Source organism: Schistocerca cancellata, chromosome 1 (genome assembly GCF_023864275.1).
Source record: "Schistocerca cancellata isolate TAMUIC-IGC-003103 chromosome 1, iqSchCanc2.1, whole genome shotgun sequence".
NCBI lineage: Eukaryota > Metazoa > Arthropoda > Insecta > Orthoptera > Acrididae > Schistocerca > Schistocerca cancellata.
The window spans coordinates 548288957-548312675 of record NC_064626.1 but is presented as its reverse complement, the minus strand read 5'-3'; the positions used below and the strand labels follow the sequence as shown (position 1 = coordinate 548312675).

Here is a 23719-nt window from a genome sequence, read left to right as displayed (position 1 = left end):
CACAGACACAAGCAGACATTTGTAAAGGCAAAGAGTTTGGGCAGAGATGTCAGTCGAGGCAGAAGTACAGAGGCAAAGATGTTGTTGAAAGACAGGTGAGGTATGAGCGGCGGCAAATTGAAATTAGAAATTAGCGGAGATTGAGGCCTGGCGGATAGCGAGAAGAGAGGATATGCAGAAGCGCAAGTTCCCATCTCCGGAGTTCTGACAGGTTGGTGTTAGTGGGAAGTATCCAGATAACCTGGACGGTGTAACACTGTGCCAAGATGTGCTGGCCGTGCACCAAGGCATGTTTAGCCACAGGGTGATCCTCATTACCAACAAACACTATCTGCCTGTGTCCATTCATGCGAATGGACAGTTTGTTGCTGGTCATTCCCACATAGAACGCTTCACAGTGTAGGCAGGTCAGTTGGTAAATCACGTGGGTGCTTTCACACGTGGCTCTGCCTTTGATCGTGTACACCTTCCGGGTTACAGGACTGGAGTAGGTGGTGGTGGGAGGGTGCATGGGACAGGTTTTACACCGGGGGTGGTTACAAGGGTAGGAGCCAGAGGGTAGGGAAGGTGGTTTGGGGATTTCATAGGGATGAACTAAGAGGTTACGAAGGTTAGGTGGACAGCGGAAAGACACTCTAGGTGGAGTGGGGAGGATTTCATGAAGGATGGATCTCATTTCAGGGCAGGATTTGAGGAAGTCGTATCCCTGCTGGAGAGCCACATTCAGAATCTGATCCAGTCCCGGAAAGTATCCTGTCACAAGTGGGGCACTTTTGGGGTTCTTCTGTGGAAGGTTCCGGGTTTGAGGAGATGAGGAAGTGGCTCTGGTTATTTGCTTCTGTACCAGGACGGGAGGGTAGTTACGGGATGCAAAAGCTGTTTTCAGCTTGTTGGTGTAATGGTTCAAGGATTCCGGACTGGAGCAGATTCGTTTGCCACGAAGACCTAGGCTGTAGGGAAGGGACCGTTTGCTGTGGTATGGGTGGCAGCTGTCATAATGGAGGTACTGTTGCTTGTTGGTGGGTTTGATGTGGACGGACGTGTGAAGCTGGCCATTGGACAGGTGGAGGTCAACGTCAAGGAAAGTGGCATGGGATTTAGAGTAGGACCAGGTGAATCTGATGGAACCAAAGGAGTTGAGGTTGGAGAGGAACAGAACAACTCCAGAATTTCCTCTCCAACCTCAACTCCTTTGGTTGGTGGAGGGGGGCGGGTGGTGGGATGTGGGTTTTGAGGGAGAGGGTAAGGAGTACTCCTTCCCTCTTTCCTGATGAAGCAACCTTGGGTTGCGAAAGCTTGAATTTTGTGTGTATGTTTGTGTTTGTTTATGTGTCTATCGACCTGCCAGCGCTTTTGTTTGGTAAGTCTCATCATCTTTCTTTTTAGATATATTTTTCCCACGTGGAATGTTTCCCTCTATTATATTCATACTATGTAGTATTATAGAGAAAAAGTGGAAGGAATGAGAGTAAGAGGTAGGAAGATAATTGGAATGATGGATGACATGAAAAGTGGACAACCATATAAATAGGTGAAGGAAGATGCTCAGTACAGAACATGATGGAGAGCCTCCAGTTGAAACCTGTCATAAGGCAGATACACTAAAGGTGAAGAAAGAAGAAATGAGATACTGCTGGATTTCTGGAAAGGGTATCTGACAGCCCTCTTAGGTATCTGACAGCTGGTGGAGTCTTTCCACTTGATAACGCACTGTGGTTTGTAACCACAGCAGTGAAACCTTTGTTGGCAGGTAGGAGTATAAGGTCAGGATCAGTTTTTATGTGGCAGATTACTATTCTTTCTGTGAATGCAAGGATGTTTCCTGTGTTGAAGGATTAGGGAATGATGGTGAGGCAAAATTCGAGGTTAGGAAATTCTGGATAGCTAACGGGATGATTTGTGGCAGTGCATTGGATCACGGTTAGATGGAGGAGTAAATTGATCCAAGCAGTGTTGAATATTGATTGTGGATTGAGTCTGATTGGTAGTGTTACTCAGAAATGTGTTTCCACTGTAAGGACTGGGAGAAGGAGAGAAGGTCTTTAACAAGGCCAGCATGAATCTGGGGATAGGGCAACAGGTAATGTCCTTGAAAAAACATAGTTTTGTGGGACTGAGGTTTGTGGAGTTCTGTTTAGGCTTTGGGTTCTGCAGGTTGGTGGGAGGGAGTTTTGATGGTTAATGTAGTATATCTGCAAGGCAGGGTTTGGTGGCGATGAGGAGGATGTTTGATGAAGACTCTATGTGATGGTGGATAATGGTAATCCAAGGCAGGGTGAACAGGTTGGACAGTTTTTTGAGGTAGCATTGTGCATGCTGCTCTAATTCCTGGAAGGCAGTGCTTCTCTGAATTGCGCAGGTGAGAACTCCCCTCTATACCCCAACATACCTACATAGTCCTTTCCGCTTATCAGCTTCCTCCCTCTCTCCATTTTCATTTCCCCCTCTCCCCTCTCTTTTGTTCCCCACACAAAACAGCCTCTTGATACTGCACCTTGTGGTCCTATCTTATCCCCACCATGTCCAGTACTCTCCCACATGCTATACCTGCTCCTCCAACCCCCCCACTCTCCACCCAGGTACATTGTTGCTCACATCAGATGCTGCTCACATCAGATGCAGGCGTATTCAGGCCTTAGTGCCTGGAGATGACAGTAACCATGCGTGTGTGAGTTGTGGTTGTGTGAATATGTATGTATTTTCTACTTCTGATGAAGGAATTTGTCCAAAAGGTGAATATATATAGCGTTTTTTTCTTTGTGCCTGTCTGCGACTCGGTGCCTCTTCTATATGGTGGATAGCAATCTATCTTTTTCATATTGTAGTTACACTTATTTTTGGCATCTTTTGCTCTCCTTGTTTTTGTATTGGTACCCCAAGCCTGAAGATGCATTGTATCCATTGTCCATAGACTATGGATAACAAAAGTGCAGACTTCCGTGGCCATTGTCACAGTCAGTAAAATTTTCTGAGTTTGTGACTGCATTGTCAGCATGTAAAACTACCAACATTTCATTTGCAGCAGTGACCAAAACATCAGTAGTTTTACATATTGACAAAGCGGTCAAAAACCCAGAAAAATTTGATTGACAGTAGATAACTATTTTGAGGTCTAGACTTACCCAGGCTTTCTGAGCATTGTAGGTCAGAATGCCTCACAGATCCTCAACATGCAAATATATATCTTACTCCTCAGACTTAGGGCATAAAGGACTTAGTAGAGAATGTTTAAAATAACAACCTCACCAGTGCAGATAGGAGTGGATGTCATTTTTCAGCAGAACATATGGGTGTCAGTTTATTGTTTGGTGAATGATACTACACTGTTGATTACAAAAGAAGATGAAGCCTTTGTCTGTATAGTTTTCAGTAATTTGAATATATTATCAATATGCTACCTTCCAGAATAATACTTACATCCTTTAGGACAGTTAGTTCCATATTTGTCCTCCCTGATTTTAAAACTGTATGTTTGCTTGCAGTTTAAATCCTGATCTCTACCCTTGTCAACAGGTCTTTGCTAACTGCTCAATTAGTAGAGAATAACTTTAAAAAGACAGTAGAGAGTGATTCCTATTCTAGTCCAGGGCACAAATTTTAATTTGTCAGGATTGTTGACCTTATTTAACTTTTGCTGGTAGTGATTTAGCTGGGACAGGAATATGTGAAGACAATAAGAGTATTTATTTGAATAACGAAGTCGATGATAACAATGAATGATAAGTATAGCTGTTCAATTTAGAAGACTGTTATGAAAGCATTTAAAATCTTTCATTGTGTTTCTGTTCTTTTTATTATGAGAATGAGAAAAGTGAGAGAGTAAAATCTATTGCAAACATGGATTCCTTGAAAAGTCATGAGGGGCCACTAAGGCTTCTCCTCACTCTCATGCTAGACATAGCAAATTCGACATTATATTGTGTGCACACTCCATGAGATAATGAGTAACACTGAATAATGTTGTTCAGGAGATTGACACATGCTCCGCTGATCTTGATCTACATGCACTACCTGCATGTTCCCAAGTGTTCTCCCTTGTCAACTACATGCTGTGAATGAAAATTCTTTTCACTACTCATACTTTATCAGCTACCTCAAAACCAAATGCCATGAAATTTCACATTTAAACACAGCAAATACTCCTTGTCTTCAATGTATCCCCACAAAAAGGAGTTGCAAGTATTCGGATCCGGAGAACATGGTGATCAATCGAGGCCCCAGTGGCCTCTGGGTACCCAAGAGCCAGAATGTTGTCCCCAAATGCTCCTCCAGGACATTGAGTTCTCTCCTGCTTCGATGGGGTCGAGCTCAGTCATGTGTGCACCATATGTTTTGAAATCAGGTTCACTTTGGATAATGGGGTTGGAATCATCTTCCAAAACCTTCATGTACTGTTTGGTAGTCACCATGCCATCAGAGAATATCGCACTGATTATTCTATGACTGAATGTTGAACACTACACAGTCACCCGTTGAGGGTGAGGAAACTTCTCAATCATGAAATGCAGATTCTCAGTCCCCCCAAAACGCCAATTTTGCTTATTGACAAACCAATCCCTATGAAAGTGGGCTTTGAGACAAAACCAAACTATACTAATTCCCATCATGCTCCACAGCCAACCGTGCAGTTTGAACATCCTAACGCAAACCACTTAGAAGTTGTTATAATTTTATTTCATATAGTTCAATAAATGTCATCCTGTATTTTCACTGTGAAAACTATTACACTTGCAAACAAAGTTGACACTCGGTGCCGTGGCTGATGGGAGCGACCGTAAAGGCATTTCCCATTTACTGTCGCTCCCATCAGCCACCGCACTGAGTGTCAACTTTATTTGTATGAGTAATATACATCTAATACACAAATATCCTTTCTCTAAGCCATTTTTCTGAATGCACTGTCAGACACACCATATGCGTATGTTAGTAACACGTTCAATAATTATAAACCTTTGCCTGTGTGGCTTTCTTGAATTTTCATAGATGTGGCAGCTAGGATGTTAATCTGCTATTTCTGGCATATGTCTGTTGCTGGTGAACCGACTCACACTTTGTGTGATTCTGTCGGTTTTCCTTTTATTTACCAAGCAACATAGAACAATTTTTTGAAGTATGACCTCAAGACTAATTAATTTTGATGCCACAGATGCATATGAGTCTCATCTGCCTCCCACCCTCTCTCTCTCTCTCTCTCTCTCTCTCTCTCTCTCTCTCTCTGTCTCTATCTCTCTTCTTTATTTTTAAAAATAAGAAAATAAAGTGGTACAGAGCCTATCAAGCAGTGCATATTGTTGAACATTGGGCGTCACAGCAGGCATCCCCTACATTTTCCCATATTTATTTAATGACATCATCAACGACAATTGCAATGGACATGGCATCATTTAGATTGAAGCATGGATCATTGGAAACACATTGCCTGGTCAGATGGAACACATTTACAGTTACACCAAGTTGATAGTAGTGGCCAAATATGCCATCATCCAGGCAAATGGCTGCTCGAAACATGAACTGCCCTACAGAAACAGGACAATAGTGGACACTGAAATGGGTTTACATGGCACCTGTGGTACTAATCAAAGGCATTATGACAACTGTGGACTATATGAACATTACTGCACCTGCCCTGGAGTTAATGATGTCACCCAGCAGGGTAACTGTTTGTCACTAGGCCAGAATCATACTACAGTGATTTGATGGGCATGATGGTTAACTCACATTGATATCTGGGCCAACAAATTTTTCTTGGGCTGAACCTGATGGAACATAACTGGTATGTTACTGGGTACCACCTCCACACCAATGAAACACAGGCATGTAATTTAGGGGAACTGTGTGGCCTATGCATAGATACGTTATGCCACAAACTTTTGGAAAACTAACGTTGATGTGCCGAATACATGTTAGGCAAAACTGATGTTGTGTTGTGTTCCAAAGGCACATCAACAGAATACTAAACAGGTGGTTATAATGTTTTGGTTCATTAGCGTTTGTTACATTTGATAACTTAATGCACAAATATTTGGTACAATTTTTTTCATGTTAGTTTTGAGTGGAGATGAATTCCAAGAAGTTGAGGGAGTACACACTTATCACCATTATCTTTGGTATATAAACTAAAGAGAATATTTACAATTTTTTCATGATTATCACAAGGTGTATTGATTCAAAAAAACTATATACTGTTTCTCTGAGCTTATACCTGTTTTGATGCTTTAACTCTGTCATGTTTTTTCCATCCATAACAAATGTGGCATCATTTACGTATATCTATAGTGTTGACCAGTAGCATAATGTTAGCAAATAGTTTATATAGATTATTAATAGTAAAGGTCCCAACACAGAAGTTTTAGGCTCACTTCATGAGATACTGACAATCTTTCTCTCTCCTGTTGTTGAACAGTTCTATTTGTTTTCTATTACTCATGTGTAATCTGATCAAAGAGAGTTTTTTACCTCTAAATTCTCAGCAGTAGAGTTGTTTTAGCATAATTATGTGGCTGACAGTCAAATGTTGTGCTGAGATTCCCTAACATAGCATTAACATATAATATCAATTCAAATGAGAAAGTACAAATGAAACAATGCCTTCAACTGTTTTCACTGTTGACAAACGACTTGTAACTGTGACAGAAGTTACTTAGAATGCTATTTGTTGACAGATGTTCACAAATTTTGAGCTGCATATGGTACTCAACAACTTTCTAAGGGCTGAGCACAAAAGAGATTGGCTGCTAATTATTAGAATGTGACTTGTCATCCTTTTTTAAGTGGAGATGTAAAAACTATCATTTTGTGGAGGATGAAGGGTAATAACCACCACTAAATATGTAATTAATCATGGGATGTAGTGGTTGTACTATTATACCCACAATGTTTTTCATCACAAAATTTGTTTGTAGAGACTGTTAATTTCCTTTGGTTTTGAGTGATTTACTTTTGCTATTGCTGTGCTAATGTGATTTACTTTTTGTTATTTTTGTTTAAAGGTAGGAACTATATGAACAAAACATTGATGGAAGTTGTTTGCATCATTTGAGTTTTGCATGCTGTCATGTTTGTGGTTTTCTTCATTACCAGCAGTGTTTCTCTTGTCACAAGCATTAATAAATTGAGTATTGCAATCATATGGTGTGATATCAACATCAAAGGAAGTATTTTTGCTGTCCTTGCTCCTATGCATTTTGTATGGTCATGTCTCAAGTACTTCACTGAATGAAAAAAAACAGTTATGTTTATCAAATAGCATGTTTCTTAAAAAAATACTGTCATTGCTTTTATGTTAAAGACAATGATGTATGAAGAGAATAAATGTGACCATTGAAATGATATTTATTATGTATTTGCATTTCAGAAATGATGAATAAAATGTTGACCTAATTTAAAATCCATCTATCAGCCACTGCAAATGTTTAAAAGAAAAAAGAAATCTATAATTCCTTTCTAAATGCTACTCCGTTCATTGTCACTCAATCAACAGTACTTCTGACATTCTTTAAGCATCATTAATAACTGTGTGTAATAACTTCAAGTTGAACAAATATATTTCAAGGAAGATGCAATACATGAAAGTCACAGATCAAGTAAACAGAGTAAGATGTGTGTACACTTTAACAGTCAAATCATAACTGAGTCCAAGTCTAGCGGCCGCTGGCTGGCTGGCCGCTTAGGTGGCGCTGTTGCTGCATGGCTGGCAGACAGCGCCGCATGTAGAGGACATGCATAACTGCGCAGCGGCACTTTGAAAGATCGGCGAGCCACAACACATTTCCCCTCTTTGAGTTTTTTGCACAGGTGGAAGTGGCCTGTAGATTGCTAACATCCATAGGTGTTGTTTGACTGGCCGTAAAGTCTCGAGGAGGAGGCTTCCCATATGGACGGAAGTGTCCCCGATGACAACAGGTCGAAATGACAGGAGATGTGGGGGTCGAATCTGCTGGGGCCCCCTGCACCAATCTGCCCATTGCGGCACGTCCGGTTGTTATAACAGGAGACATGGGCGATGTGTCTGCATCCATAGGAGAAGGAGGCGAGTAGAGTTGCTCCAACAGATGATGGTAATCTGGTTCCTGCATGGGCACGTCTCCTGGTGGCATCAGTTCTTGTGCTGGTACCGATATGATGGTGAGAGGACTGCATTGTGAGTAATGAGAGAATCCAGTATCCCAAGCATCAGGTAGAGCCAAAGGTGGTGTAGCGGCATCCGAAACAGGCGTTGCCGGCACACGAGGCCAAAGCTGGTCCGAATGATGCACTGCAACACCCGTGTCCATCTGGATTTCATACAGGCGTTGGCCACGGTGTTGTAAGATGTGGCCGGGACTCCATTTTGGCTGCCTGCCATATCCCCGTACCCATACAAGGTCATCGGCAGTGACCCGGCCAAGCGAAGACACCCGCGGCCGTGAGTTGGAAGGCCGCCGAAGATGAAGTAGCATGTGGGGCTGTCGGCCATGTAAGAGCTCAGCCAGGCTGTGGTCGCCCATGGGGGTGAAATGGTAAGAAGCCAGAAATTGGAGAAGTGCGTCATCAGCAGAAGAACTCATGAGTTTCCTCATCTGAGCCTTAAATGTGCGGACCAGTCGTTCAGCCTCTCCGTTTGACTGTGGATAGAACAGAGGGGCCATGACATGCATGACGCCGTCATGGGCACAAAAGTCTGCAAAATGAGAAGAGGCAAATTGTGGACCATTATCAGTAACAACAGTAGAGGGAAGGCCTTCCAAAGAGAAAATGCGACCTAGAACATTGGTGGTTGCCGCGGTGGTAGGCAATGTGCAATGGACAATGAAAGGAAAGTTAGAGTAGGCGTCAACAACGAGAAGCCAATAAGTGCCTAAAAAAGGTCCCGCAAAGTCAGCATGAATACACTCCCAGGGCTTCTCAGGCAAAGGCCACAGTGACAAAGATGACTTTGCGGCAGCAGCCTGTGACGCACAAGGGCCGCAGGCAGCGACCATGTGTGCAACTCAGAGTTGATGTCAGGCCAGTACACATGACAGCACGCCAAAGATTTTGTGCGAGAGACACCCCAGAGCCCTTGGTGAAGGAGGTGCAAGACCGAAGCACGCAAAGACGCAGGTACCACAACACACGGGTAAGCATTTTCGGTGGAAATGAGGATAACACCATCCCTAGCTGTGAGGCAGTAACGCAAAGCAAGTAGTTCCGCAACGGATCAGAAGTCTTAGCGGACGGATGTTCTGGCCAACACTTCTGAATACAGCGTAAAACCCGGGAGAGGGTAGGGTCAGAACCTGTAGCAGCCACCAGCTGGTCCCCAGTGATGGGGAACCCATCCACAACCCGCTGCTCGGCAACATCCAGGTGGAAACACAAAAGTTCGTTCCTATCGAATGCCAGATCAGGACCCATGGGAAGGCGAGACAGTGCATCACCATTCGCATGTTGAGCCGTCGGCCAGAAATGAATCTCATAATTGAAACGAGACAAGTAAAGAGCCCAATGCTGGAGGCGGTGTGCAGCCTTGTCGGGAAGTGACGTTGATGAATGAAACAAGGAAACAAGTGGTTTGTGATCCATAACAAGATGAAATTTGGATCCATAGAGAAAAACACCAAACTTATGAAGAGCATAAATAATGGCCAAAGCTTCTTTTTCAATTTGAGAATACTTTTGTTGGGCATCCGTGAGCGTTTTGGAGGAATAAGCAATGGGTTGTTCAGAACCGTCAGAAAAACGGTGCGCAAGGACTGCACCGACTCCATATTGAGAGGCGTCCGTGGCAAGAACAAGATGTTGACCAGGTCGATAAGTAGACAGGCATGGGTTCTGTTTCAGCATAGTCTTGAATTTCTGGAAAGCCGCATCACGTGATGCAGACCAGTGAAAAGGCACGTTTTTATGCAACAGGCGATGCAACAGCTGAGCCACCGAAGCAGCAGATGGTAAAAACTTGTGATAGTATGTTATTTTCCCCAAGAAAGCCTGCAGTTCCTTAACAGATGTAGGGTGAGGAAGGCCATCGATCACAGTGGAATACCATCCTGAGAGAGTTGAAACCCCAAGTACGTGATAGATGCCTGAAAAAATGGTGATTTCTGAAGATTACACTTAAGACCGGCAGTCTGTAAGACATGAAAAAGTGTGCAGAGATTTTGAAGATGTTTGTCAGTGGTGGAGCCAGTGACGACAATGTTGTCCTGGTAATTTATACACTCAGGGACAATGAGCAATAATTGTTCCAAGAATCACTGAAAGAGAGCAGGGCTGCTGGCAACCCAGAATGGCAATCGTTGGTATTGATAGAGGCCGAAAGGCATGTTAAGGACCAGAAACTGTCGGGAAGCAGTGTCGAGAGGAAGTTGATGATAAGCTTCTGACAGGTCAAGTTTAGAAAAATACTGGCCTCCAGCAAGTTTAGTGAACAATTCTTCAGGTCGAGGCATAGGGTAAGTGCCGATAAGGCATTGAGCATTTACAGTGGCTTTGAAATCACCACAGAAATGAATATCACCATTTGGCTTAGCAACGACAACAACAGGAAAGGAACACTCACTGGAAGTGACAGGAAGCAAGACCCCTGAAGCAGTGAGACGATCCAGCTCCTGTTTCATCTGATCACGAAGGGCCACAGGAATGGGCCGAGCCCAAAAAAACTTAGGCCGAACAGTGGGTTTGAGCATGATATGAGCTTCAAAGTCGTTGCATGGCCTAACCCAGGAGAAAAAAGGGATGAAAATGTTGTCGACAAGGAATCCAATTGAGCATAAGGAATAGCATCAGAGCCGATATTGACAGAGTCATCAATGGAGAACCCAAAAACGCGAAAAGCATCGAAACCAAAAAGATTCTCTGCATTACTATGGTCGACCACGAATATGGGAACAGTGCGAACGACAGATTTGTAAGATACCTCAGCATCAAATTGTCCCAAGAGAGAAATGTTCTGTTTATTGTAAGTCCGTAATTGCCTAGTGACAGGTGACAGGATTGGAGAACCCAACTGAAGATACGTCTGAGAATTGATGATAGTGGCAGCAGAACAAGTATCCACCTGCATGCGAACATCTTGACCAAGTATTTGGACAGTGAGGAATAACTTCCCTGAAAGGGAAGAAGTACAATTGACAGACAACACAGAAACAGAATCAGCATCATGTTCATGAACATCATGAATGCGGTCGGATTTGCAAATGGATGACACATTACCCTTTTCTTTGTATTTGTGACACACAGCCTAACACTGTGGACAATCTTCTCATGAATGTTTCGTAAAACACCACGGACATGAAGGAAGCTGCTGTGGGTTTTGCTGCAGTTGTTTTGCTGCAGTTTCTTAGAGGTTTGTTTATGGTTAGGCCGAGGCTTTGCTTATGAGCGTGCTGCGGCCACGTCGGCCAGCAGGGACATGCCACACACTTCGTCAACATCACACAGAGATTGTATTTCCCCAACATCGCCCCATGCCCCTACTTGTGCTCCAGCGGCGCGAGAAATTTCAAAAGACTGAGCGAGTCGGATTTGCCAACTGAAGGGCACGTTGCCTAACTTCTTTGTCGAGCGCCGATCGGATAATAGCATCCCGTACCATGAAATCGGTGTAGGATTCTTTGTGAACATCAGTAACAAATTGACACTTTCTACTGAGGCCATGAAGTTCAGCAGCCCAAGCACGATCGGATTGATTCAGTTGTTTTTGACAACGATAAAAGGCAACACGAGAGGCTACCACATGTGTTTGCTTTTGAAAATAGACGGACAGAAGTGAGCACATTTCAGTAAAGGACAAAGATGCAGGATCTTTCAAAGGAGCCAATTGCGACAACAACCGATACATTTGAAGTGAAATCCATGAAAGGAACAGAGACTTACATGTTTGTTCATCCGCAACATGAAATGCCAAGAAGTGCTGTCGAAGACGTTTTTCGTAATCAGACCAGTCTTGTCATAAGGAGGAAAAGTAGGTAGAGACAATGACAAGAGACGCCACGCATTTGATGCCGTGACGAAGTCACAAATTGCATTTGTGAGAAGCGTTTGTTGTTCTATGAGTCACAGATCAAGTAAACAGAGTAAGACGTGTGTACACTTTAACTGTCAAATCATAACTGAGTCCAAGTCTAGCGGCCGCTGGCTGGCTGGCCGCTTAGGCAGCGCTGCTGCTGCATGTCTGGCAGACAGCGCCGCATGTAGAGGGTGCACGTAACTGCGCAGTGGCACTTCGAAAGATCAGCGAGTCACAACACTGTGCTACATAATGTGTGAGCTTATTATAGTGTGTTATCAGCCACTATTTGTTAGTGTATGTGCAAACTCATTTCTAGTGTTTATGTTCTCTGATTCAGTTCCCACCTCTGAAGTGTTCTTTGAGTACAAAAATTTGGATAAAAAAGAAATGTGTATATTTTTCTTATAATGTTTCATATTCCTTTCCGTTACAGATATTCAGAATATAAGTGAAACAATACCAGTATTAGAAATGACTGAAAAGAAGTCAGTACACATCAGCACAGCAACAGGTGCAGAGAATCCAGATTGCTCAGATTTTGAAATTTTTGATAATTTTTGTTCTACAAATGATCCTGAAGAAACATTAGATGACAGTGATGTAAAAAGATTAATTAAATCTGTCAGAAAATTAAAGAAGCAGAGGAAGATTATGTTACAACTAATAGCAGACAAGAAGTGAGTTTTTTAATAAGTTATTTTTTATTGCATGTGACATGAATTAGAATCTATCTATAACATATTCTAGAAGGAAATTAAACATAGACAAATTGCCTAAATGTGTTACTGTCTAGAGCATGAAGCTTACTGACGTGTTATTTATTTATTTCTTGTCGTTTCATCTGATATTGTCTGATTTTGTTCTTAGCAATGAAATTCAACTTTTGGTGTCTCATATAAAGACACTCGAAGAAAGGCAAGACAGAATATGTGAATTAAAAAAGCAGAGAGCATGTGAAAGAAGCAGATACACTGGAGACTGTGGGTTTACAGAACTGGTGAATGAACGCATTCCTGTGCTTTGACATTTTCTCTTGCTACAAATAAACTTTTTGAGAAGATATTAAATAGGAAAAATAAATATATAAAAGTAGGGTAAAATTTTTAACAGTGCAAAATTATGCTGTATGTAACAGTCGACAAATTAAATTTGATTAATTTTCACAGAAAAGTAGGATACAGTAAAAAGGTGAATCAAAAGACGTTTTTTGTTGGATTGTTTCAGTGACCCATTAGCAATAATTAACTATATATATAAAAAGAGTAACCAAAATTTTTCACTATCTCGTAATGCATTCAGAATAATTGTCATCTTTGGGATTTTCCTCAACACATGTGACTGTTGAAGTGTTGTCAGGTTTCCAGCCAAGTTAATGATAACATTATTGCACACAGTATTTTGATGACTGATTTAGAATTTGCACAGACTATACTTTATAACAGTGAACAGGCACATGCTCTGGAGGAATGAATACATATGGCACATACAAAAAATGACCTCAGGAGTCCATGTCCTTAGCTGAAGATCAAACACAACAGTACCACATCCAGTACATAGAGCAATCCAAACAGAAACTGTGGTCTGATAAACAGAGGCTGACATTTTAAACTAAACTAAGTAAACACAGCAGTACCATGGATAAGTGGTTCTCGCCATCTTATTTTGGAGTTTCCACCACCGATGTTGCAGGTGTCAGAGAATACTGTGGCTTTCCCTTTGGTGCCAGCATTTCCAAGCTTGGTTCTGATGCCCACTGCTTTGAGTCTACCACTGGAGGTATTGAGGTTAATGAAGTTTTCAGAAGAGGCTAGCATGGAGGGGTTGGCTGCATTTCCATTTATGTCCAGCCCTATATCGCTGAGTCATCCGGCTTGGCTAAGGATATGGAATGGGCCATAATCATGGTATGTTGACTCGTAGGTAGAGGTTGTATTTCTGCTGGGGGCGTGATGGTGGCAGTCTATATTGTTTTACGCACCACCTATGATCTTGCTATGGTGGCAGGAATGGTGATGACAAGTCCTCCAGATGCCACAGTGTCACCTGATTCATGTGGTGCATCAGGTGTGCACCATGAACCACAACAGAGAACAGCTGGTGTTCTTGATTACCTATTACTGTGCCCAGCGTCAAGTGGATTATGCCTGAATATATGGACCCACAAGTAGTGTGTACAGATGCTGCCCTTGTGATACTGTCAGAGGCAGTGGATGCAGAAGATGCAACAGCCATTTTTTTGATGCTGCCCTTGTGATACTGTCAGAGGCAGTGGCTGCAGAAGATGCAACAGCCATTTAGTGCCTCACATGAGCTGCATACGGTAACTGCTGTTGACCTGTATAGGTTAGGAAAATTGTTAGGGGATAGTCTCATGGCATGGTGGTGAGTGCCTCCTGCAACTATCTTTAAGCCCCTCAGCAGGTGCTTAGCATCAGTGTTTGGATGAAAAGTGTCAGTGGTGCAGTGTCAGATGTCATTCCTGTCACAGAATGATTTAAATTTGGAAGAAGGAAATTGTGGCCCATTATTAGAAATGTTTGTTCCTGGAGCCCCTTTGTTGTGAAAATAGTCATAAGTCTTATGATAATGACTGCTGTAGTAATAGATGTTATTTTGGGCACATAAGGAAGTCTGGTAAGAAGTTTATTACTAGAAGCCACATCAAGTGTAGCAAAGGCCCTGCATAACCTGTAGTGACTCTTTCCTGCAGCTTCTGCAGTGTTGATCATGGAGAGAACTGCTGCAGTGATTATGACCACTGTTTCGAGCAAGCAGTGCATGCCCAGCTGGTTTCCTTTCTTTCCACATTAATTCTTGGTCATTGAATATGCTGCAGAGCTAAATTTTTTGTATGTACCATGCCTCATAGCAGTTTAAGGACTGGCAGACACAATTGTTCTGAAATTACAACCTTGTGGTGCAGTGACTAAATTGCCAGCAACAGGATGCCTTACTGAATGCAAGTATCATGAATGAAAAATGTATAGTGCCAAACGGGCATCCACAGCCAATCAATCTATCCATTACCACTGTAAGTGATGGAGAACCCCACTGAGGGTGGGATCTGTAGTAAGAGTGGTGACAATTCTTTCACTATAAGCAGAAAATTGTACAATGTGTTCTGCAAACTATGATCTAATTGAAAACAAAATGAGTCAAACTCCACAACTGGGCCCATGGGAAGAAAAAAAAAGAGCATTAGCATTTGAATATTGTACCATTGGGTGATAATGTATAGAGAATTGAAAATTGCATAGCTATAGTAGCCATATGTGTGGTCACTGTGCCATTTTGTCTGGTAACAGTTGGTAGGACGATAGAGGGAGAAAAGGGGCGTATGATCTGTAATCAGATGGAACTTCATTCAGTATCAGATGACTAAAGTTTTGAACTGCATAAATAATAGCCAGTGTGTCCTTCTCAATTTTTAACAGCATTTTTATATCAATATTAATGTCTCTGATGCAAATGCAATAGGTTGTTCTGAACCATTATTTTTATGGTAGAACGCTGCTCCTATGTCATGTGAGAAGCATCAGTAACCAACACTAAAAGTTTATTAGGCTTGAATGGTGGATTATAGAGAGGCAAGGTTAAAAATTCTTTCTGACAATCCTGTGAACAAATGAACTACACAACTTTTTTTAATCTGGTTTAGTGGTTTGCCTATTTGGCTTATTTTCAGAATGAATTTGCTCTAATTGTTCACTTGGCCTGTCAATGTGTTTTTTTAATCTTTCTTTAGCAGGAGATTTAATTATTACTTCAGTATGCTTTGTGTGTTGGCTTACACTCATCTTTGCTCAGTATGTGGTGTAAGTATTCCACTGTTGGTTGAGAAAGCTGAACTTTTTTTTTTTTTGGATTACATTAAAGATGGTTCTGCTGTAGTATGCTGAATAATGTCCGTAGGTTAACCATGTGATCTACATGAAACATTTCTGTTATGATAATATTGTCTGATTAATTTATACATTGAGGAATCATCTGTATTAATTGTTCCAAATACTGCTGGAGCACTGTCAATTCCAAAGGTAGGTGGTTATATTGGTGCAGTCCGAAAGGCATGCTAATCATGATTATTGTTCTGGATTCTACATCAAAGGAAATTTGCAAATATGCATCAGGTAAATTGATTTTAGGAGAGTGATAACCACCTGGAGGCGTACCATTATTTATTTATGTATTGCAATAGTTTTGTCAACTTCTGCTTCTGCATTTATCAATGCTTCAGAATTACCACAAACTCCTAATGACCCTCTAAGCTTATAAATAATTACTAATGGAGAAACCCAATGAGAAATTGATGAAATGGCATTTTAGCTTTGTAAAGGGTGTAACTCTTTCTTGAAATGTGCACAAATGGAATAGGCCTAGTAATTCTGGCTTTGGAAGGGTATCTGCTTCAAAACTTGGAGTGCAGCCTAAAACTACGAGCGAAGACTGGAAAATAATGCACAGTAATTTTATTATCAAAAGTTTAATAGGTAATAAAACAAAAAAAATCACAAATGAGCTTATATCTTGTACCTACTTTTTTACATAGTCACTAATCTTCTCAATGCATCTCTCTCTTCGTGGTACCAGTTTCAATGTGCCCTATTCATAGAAGCCCATCTGGTTGGAGTGTAGCCCTCTGCAGACTGCTGATTTCACTTCCACATCTGTCACAAAGGGTCAGTCAGCCAGGAAATTCTTCATGAGACTAAACAGATGGAAGTCCAATGGTGAAACGTCTGGACTGTATGATGGATGCTGGAACACTTCCCACCCAAATTTGGCAATTTTCTCATGATCAGGAGCAGCAACATGAAGGCAAGGATTGTCATGAAGAAGCTGTCACCATCAGCATTAATGTTGTGGTGTTTGTCGCAAAGGGCCCGATGCAATGTAACTAAAGTTTTCATGTATGCTGCAGCATTCATAGTGGTCCCATGTTCAGCAAAGTCCACCAATAGCACACCATGCATATCCCAGAACACTGTCACAAGCACTTTCCTAGCAGATTGAGTCACTTTGAACATCCACAACTCATCACCAGTAATGATTCTTTTCAGAAAATCGTGCCCTTCTGTGGTGTAATGTGTTAAGTGGGTCCAAGCTTGTTGTCATTCACTGGCGCTTGTGGTTGTCTGTCACTTTCTTTGGCACCCAGAGAGCAAAAATTATACAAAATTTCAATGTGTAATGAACAGCATCGTATACTGCACCATAGGAAATGTTGAACTGTTGCAACAAGATTCACAATTGCATAAAGCAGTCGTTCAAAATTGCTGGCTCAGTGGCTCTGATGTTCTGTGGGGTTGCAGGTGTTATTGGCTGCCCGGAGCATGGCAAATCACTAACATTCACGCAGCCATCCTGGAAGAATACACATTACCTGGATACATTGCTATGGTCCATACAGTCATCCTCATACATTCTATGCATGTCCCTGTGAATTTCACCCTATTTATGCCCTTTGGCCCACTAATATCAAACTATGTTTCACTGCTCTTCTCAAGTTGATGGCAGTAACATGTGTGCCGTGTTTGTTTCATAGTTCAGGTTTCTCCAGCTAAAGCTGCACATGGAAAAAAATATCCTTTGTAGCACAATCTTAAAACTACAAACATCAAAAAAAGTTTTACATCACCTCAGTTCTGAGAGTTCTGAAACCTGTACAGAAAATTAAAATAGAGATCAACATAAACATCATTTCCGCCCTTTTTATTGCTCATAAAAACCACCTTCAGAGGTGGTCGTCCATATTGATGTACACACTGGTACCTCTAATACCCAGTAGCACATCCTCTTGCATTGACGCATGTCTGTATTCATCATGGCATACTATCCACAAGTTCATCAAGGCTCTATTGGTCCAGATTGTCCCACTCCTCAATGGCAGTTCAGCGTAGATCCCTCAGACTGGTTGGTGGGTCACGTCATCCATAACCAGCCCTTTTCAATCTATCCCAGACATATTCAATAAGGTTCATGTCTGGAGAACATACTGGCCACTCAAGTTGAGTGATGTCATTATCCTGAAGGAAGTCATTCACAAGATGTGCTCAATGGGGGCGCAAATTGCCATCCATGAAGATGAATGCATTGCCAATATGCTGCCGATATGGTTGCATTATCGGTTGGAGGATGGCATTCACATATCATATAGCTGTCATGGCACCTTCCATGACCACCAGCAGTGTACGTCGGTATCACATAATGCCATCCCAAAACAACAGGGAACCTCCAACTTGCTGCATTCATTGGACAGTGTGTATAAGGCATTCAGCCTGACCGCGTTGCCTCCAAACATGTCTCCGATGGTTGAAGGCATATGCGACACTCATCGGTGAAGAGAACGTAATGCCAATCCTGAGCAATCCATTCAGCATGTTGTTGGGACCATCTATATCATGCTGCGTGGTGTCGTGGTTGCAAAGATGGACCTCGCCAGGGACGTCGGGAATAAAGTTGCGCATCATGCATCCTATTGTGCACAGTTTGAGATTAGATTAGATTAGATTACTTATTCAGGGAATCCTCCTGGGTGTGGAACATGTCAGATAAGCACATTACAAAAATGTGATTAGAAAAACTTGAATTTCATTAATTTTAATGATCCTCAGTCAATAAACAGTAAAATTATGTGCATGAATTAAATTTAAACTTCTAATATTTACAGGTTTAATACTTACATCTGCTTTCATTAAATCCATCATTCAGACATTTGCTAGTTTCTTGGCTATTACAACCAAGTATTGTCAAAAATTAAAGTAAATTATTCATTTCAGTGATCCTCAGCTAAGAACAGTCAGATTATGTATAAGATTTAAAATTGAACTTCCACTATTTACAGACATAAGACTTACATCTGCTTTCCATACATCCATCATTCACACAGTAGGTAGTTACTTGGCTGTTACAACCAAGTATTGTCAAAAATTAAAGTATAATAAATTTTCGTAAAAATGGTCTACTGCACTTTTTGAGAAACTCACGGATGGAATAGGAGCTAGCCACCAAAAATTCTTTTAAATTATGTTTAAATTGTGCCTTGTCTGAAACTAAACTCTTAATGGTTGCTGGTAACCTATTGAAAATATGCATTGCTGAATACTGGACTCCTTTCTGGGCAAAAATAAGTGATTTTAAATCTTTATGTCTATTGTTCTTATTCCTAGTATTGATACTGTGTACTAAGCAGTTAGCTGGAAAAGAGATGTATTATTTACAACAAACTTCATTAAAGGATACATATACTGAGAAGCTGTGGTTAATATGCCCAATTCTTTGAATAGGTTTCGACATGATGTTCTTGGATTTACACTACTCTGTACTCTAAAAATTTTTTCTCTGTTTGTGGAGTTACCCCAAAATATGATACCATATGACATAATGGAGTGAAAATAAGCAAAATATGCCAGTTTTTTTTATATTTATATCTCCTATGTCTGACATCATTAGCATTGCAAACACAGACTTGTTTAGGCACTTTAGCAGTTCGTTTGTATGTTGCTGCCAACTGAATTTATTATCAAGTTGTAATCCCAAGAATTTTACACTCTCAACTTGTCCTATTTCCATGTCATCATATTTTATACACACACCAGAAGGAAATCTCTTGGAAGTTTTGAACTGCATATACCGTATGTACTCGAATCTAAGCCGCACTTTTTTTCCGGTTTTTGTAATCCAAAAAACCGCCTGCGGCTTAGAATCGAGTGCAAAGCAAGCGGAAGTTCTGAAAAATGTTGGTAGGTGCCGCCACAACTAACTTCTGCCGTCGAATATATGTAGCGCTACACAGGCATGCTCTGTAAGCACAAAGATAAATACTGGCGCCAAAACCTCTGCGTCAGTAAATAAATTTAAAAAAAAAGGTGGAAGACGAGCTTTTTTTTCTCTGCCCCGAGTTTAGACCACTGCATTTTCATACATTATCCAACGAAGTAAATACAAATTCCGTATTGTTCATCTTCAAATGTAGCAGAATTTCAATGTACTACGAAAATCCGACTGGCAAGACTGGGATGTTTTTCAATATGGCCAACTCTACGTTCTGAATTTTTTCCTAACTGTGAGAAGAGATGGTTGCTAATAGTAACCTGATGAAATGTGAATCACAAGCAGTATTCTCTTCACCATTCACCATAAGAATAATACGAATATAAACATTTTGCCATGTATTCTTCCGTGTTTGTTTCTATCTCATTTAAATCCTGTCTGCCTAATAAACTACGAAACTAGAGTGAGACAACAGCAAACGCGGAAGAATGTACTTATCGTGTCATGTTGATATTCGTATTATTCTTATGCCTAATAGTGATACAGTCAGAAATGAAGCACGGCAACTGACTAGATTTTTAAATCTAAGATGACTCTAATTTCTGTGCAGAATTTGATGTACTAAAGAAGCGGCCGCAAAGATTTTCAAACGGAGAAAAATTTTCGCCTAACTCTCGTTCAGAACGTGTTCTATCATACACAGCCTATTATTTGGTTCTTGTTGATCATTCTCAAAGAAAGCAGCAGTGTAAGTAACAACAAATAGCAGTCTCTTGACATTGCTTCGCTAATGAGACGATTCGCCTCTTTTTAGTTGTAAGCGGCACTAGTGCGCACAAAAGCAAGCCATGCCGCGAGCGGCGACAGGCCATAAACACGCACTATCAGAATGCGACAAACAATGCATGACACAGTACAGTGATGCATTTTCAACTTAGAGTGACGTAAACACCTATAACAGAGAAAACGGCACTTATCAGATCAAAGCAAAATAAGCAATCGATTCAAACCAGACGAAGCACGTGAAAAAGGAAGGGTACCCGTATAAATACGGACGGAGCGCCTGGCGCATAGCAATGGCTACCTGGTAAAGCTTCACTGCCAAGCGTACGACTCGAACCAAACTACTGTAGCTGTATCGTCATTCATTCAACCTAAATTGTGTCTCATATTACAATGGACCAACTTTGTTTCGATTTGGAGGTGCGGCCTAAAACTTTTCTCTCCCATTGAATTTCGAGTCTCAAATTTCAGGTGCGGCTTAGATTCGGGAAATCTTTTTTTCCTTTATTTCGAGTCTCATTTTTCAGGTGCGGCTTAGATTCGAGTGCGGCTTAGATTCGAGTAAATACGGTAGTGGGTCTTTTCAAAGTTTAATGACAGTGAATTGGCTAAGAACCACTTATTAATGTCAGTAAAAATTTGATTACCTGCCCTTTCTAAATTTATATTTGATTTACTATTTATTGCAGTGTTTGTATCATCTGCAAATAAGACAAACTTGGCATCTGGTAATGTAATGGATGACAGGTCATTAATATACACAAGAAACGGTAGTGGACCTAGTATGGAATCTTGGGGAACATCACATATAATTTCTTCCCAGTCAGATGATGTCTTATTGTCTACTGCTGAAGTGTTACGTAATGACACCCTTTGTTTTCTATTAGTAAGATATGACTGAAACCACTTTGCAGCACTACCAGTGATGCCATAATATTTTAATTTACTTAAAAGAATGCTGTGATTCACTCAGTCAAATGCCTTTGACCAGTCACAGAATATGCCAGTTGCCTCTAATTTGTAGTCCAATGAATTAAGGACACTTTCGCTGTAAGTGTAAATAGCTTTCTCAATATCAGAACCCTTAAGAAACCCAAACTGTGACTTTGACAGTATGTTATTTCACAAAGGTGCTTAAGTAGACGCTTGAACATAACCTTTTCAAAGATTTTTGAAAAAGCTGGCAAAAGTGAGATCGGTCAGTAATTTGACGGCATTTCTTTGTCCCCTTTCTTGTGGAGAGGTATAACTTCAGCATATTTAAGCCAGTCTGGGGATGTTCCTGTGACAAGTGATTGATTACATAAATAACTTAAGATATGACTAAGCTCACATGAACACTCTTTTATTAACTAGAATGCTTTGATTTCAAGGACTTTATGATGGATTCTATTTCTTTGGGTGAAGTTAGTGTCAGTTCCATTTTAATGAGATTACTTGTGTGCACTAGTCTCAGATATTCCATTGCATTATTTACTGAACCTGACAACCCCATGCTATCAGTAACAGAGAGAAAATACTTGTTTACAACACAACATGCGTTTATTACCAGGGTTTCATTTATTTTTAGAGCTATTTGTTCCTCCTCATTTCTGGTCCTACCTGCCTCTGACTTAACTATATCCAATATCGTTCTTATTTTATTGCTGGGTGTACTTATCTTCTTCTCATAATGCAGGTGTTTAGATTTCTGGATAACCTTCTTCAATATTTTGCAGTAATTTTTGTAATGAGCTATAATGCTAGTATCAAAGGTGTCCCTACGTATCAGATAGAGTTTCCTTTTTCTCTCACATGATATCTTTATCCCTTGTGTGAGCCATGGTTTCTTATTAGACTTCTGCTTAATTTGAGTTACCTTCAGGGGAAAACAATTTTCAAATGAATGTTTTGTATTTTACATTTGTGTCTTGGATGCTGTAAACATCCATCCAATTAATTTCTTTGAGCAATCTCCTAAATTTCTCAGTTTTTGACTGATTTATTGGCCTTCCGTACTCAGTTCTGATAGATGTTTTACGCTGACAATTTTCAAAATTTAATGTTAGGTGTTGCATGTCATGGTCAGATAGCCCATTTACTACTGGTTTTGTAATGTGGCTTAGTTGCCTAGAATTGTCTATAAATATATTATCAATGACAGTCTTAGAACATTTGTTTACCCTATTTGGGAAATTTACAGTAGAAATTAAATTGAATGACAATGTAACTGATTTCAGTAACTGTTCACTGACTGTTTTTCAGGACATCACCAGCAACCACTAGTTCTTTGTTTTTTTTAATTTTAGATGAGATAATAAATCTTCAAGACCATTTATAAACAGGTTGAAATTCCCTGAAGGTGCTCTGTATATGGCTGCTATTATAAAGGAATTATTATGAAATTCTATCTCTGTTGCAGGTGCTCTAAGTGCTGCTCTAAGCAATATTTATTAATGTCAATATTCTTCAATTTAAAACTGTTTTTAACAAATGTGGCAACTCCTCCTTTCTCCATCTTTTGTCTACAGAAGTAGGAGGCTAACTTAAATTCTGTAAGGTTTAACATATCTATGCCAGTGGTCACATGATGTTTAGAGAGGCAGATTATATCAGCTGGGTTCGATGAATCTAATTCATCAATGTACGTAAGCAGTTCATTAATTTTACTTCTAAGCCCTTGAATATTTTGATGTACTAAAGATAGTTGGTATTTCACATTTACTGAGATGAAATCGGGTGGAAATAAAATTTCTGCTGATTGCTGTAAATTTTTAACCAACAGCTGTGTTCGCTGATCCAATGTGCCAGAATTATGCTGTTGGATTCCTTTATCAAACTGAAGGTTTGTTTCAATCTTTACTTCTCTCAGAACCTGACTTCATTCTGTGTTACCTATCCTAAAATAGGTGCTGCTCCAACACCTATGACCACTGGTATATTACCATTCATGGCAGTGCCTCCCCACCTTACATTTCCTGCTATTAGCCCAGCCAGTGTACCCTTCCTTTTCCTGTTGAGGTGTAGGCCATGTCTAGTATAATCCCACCTACTGAGAGAATCAACAGGAATCAAACCAATATGTGACCCTGCACCCGACCCAAGCATCGGTTCCAACTCCAAATTAACTCTTCCGACAGAAGAGTTTCAATGAGGTCGGTCATGGCATCTCAGAACAGACACAAACTCAACATTAGTATGTCTCGTTGGTGATGC

General features: G+C 40.7%; 1 protein-coding gene across 4 annotated transcripts in view; it reads left to right on the top strand.

The window, feature by feature from the left end:
* The window catches only part of LOC126180116 (IQ domain-containing protein E-like), a 288384-nt gene that overhangs the window by 155403 nt on the left and 109262 nt on the right, over positions 1-23719 (top strand). For 3 of the 4 annotated variants that reach the window (XM_049924668.1, XM_049924667.1, XM_049924669.1), the window contains exons 5-6: positions 12405-12648; positions 12839-12968. In XM_049924668.1, coding sequence (XP_049780625.1) covers positions 12405-12648; positions 12839-12968 — 374 coding nt within the window. Of the gene's footprint in view, positions 1-12404; positions 12649-12838; positions 13160-23719 lie in introns of all 4 variants that reach the window. The other variant, XR_007536687.1, reaches the window with a different exon arrangement.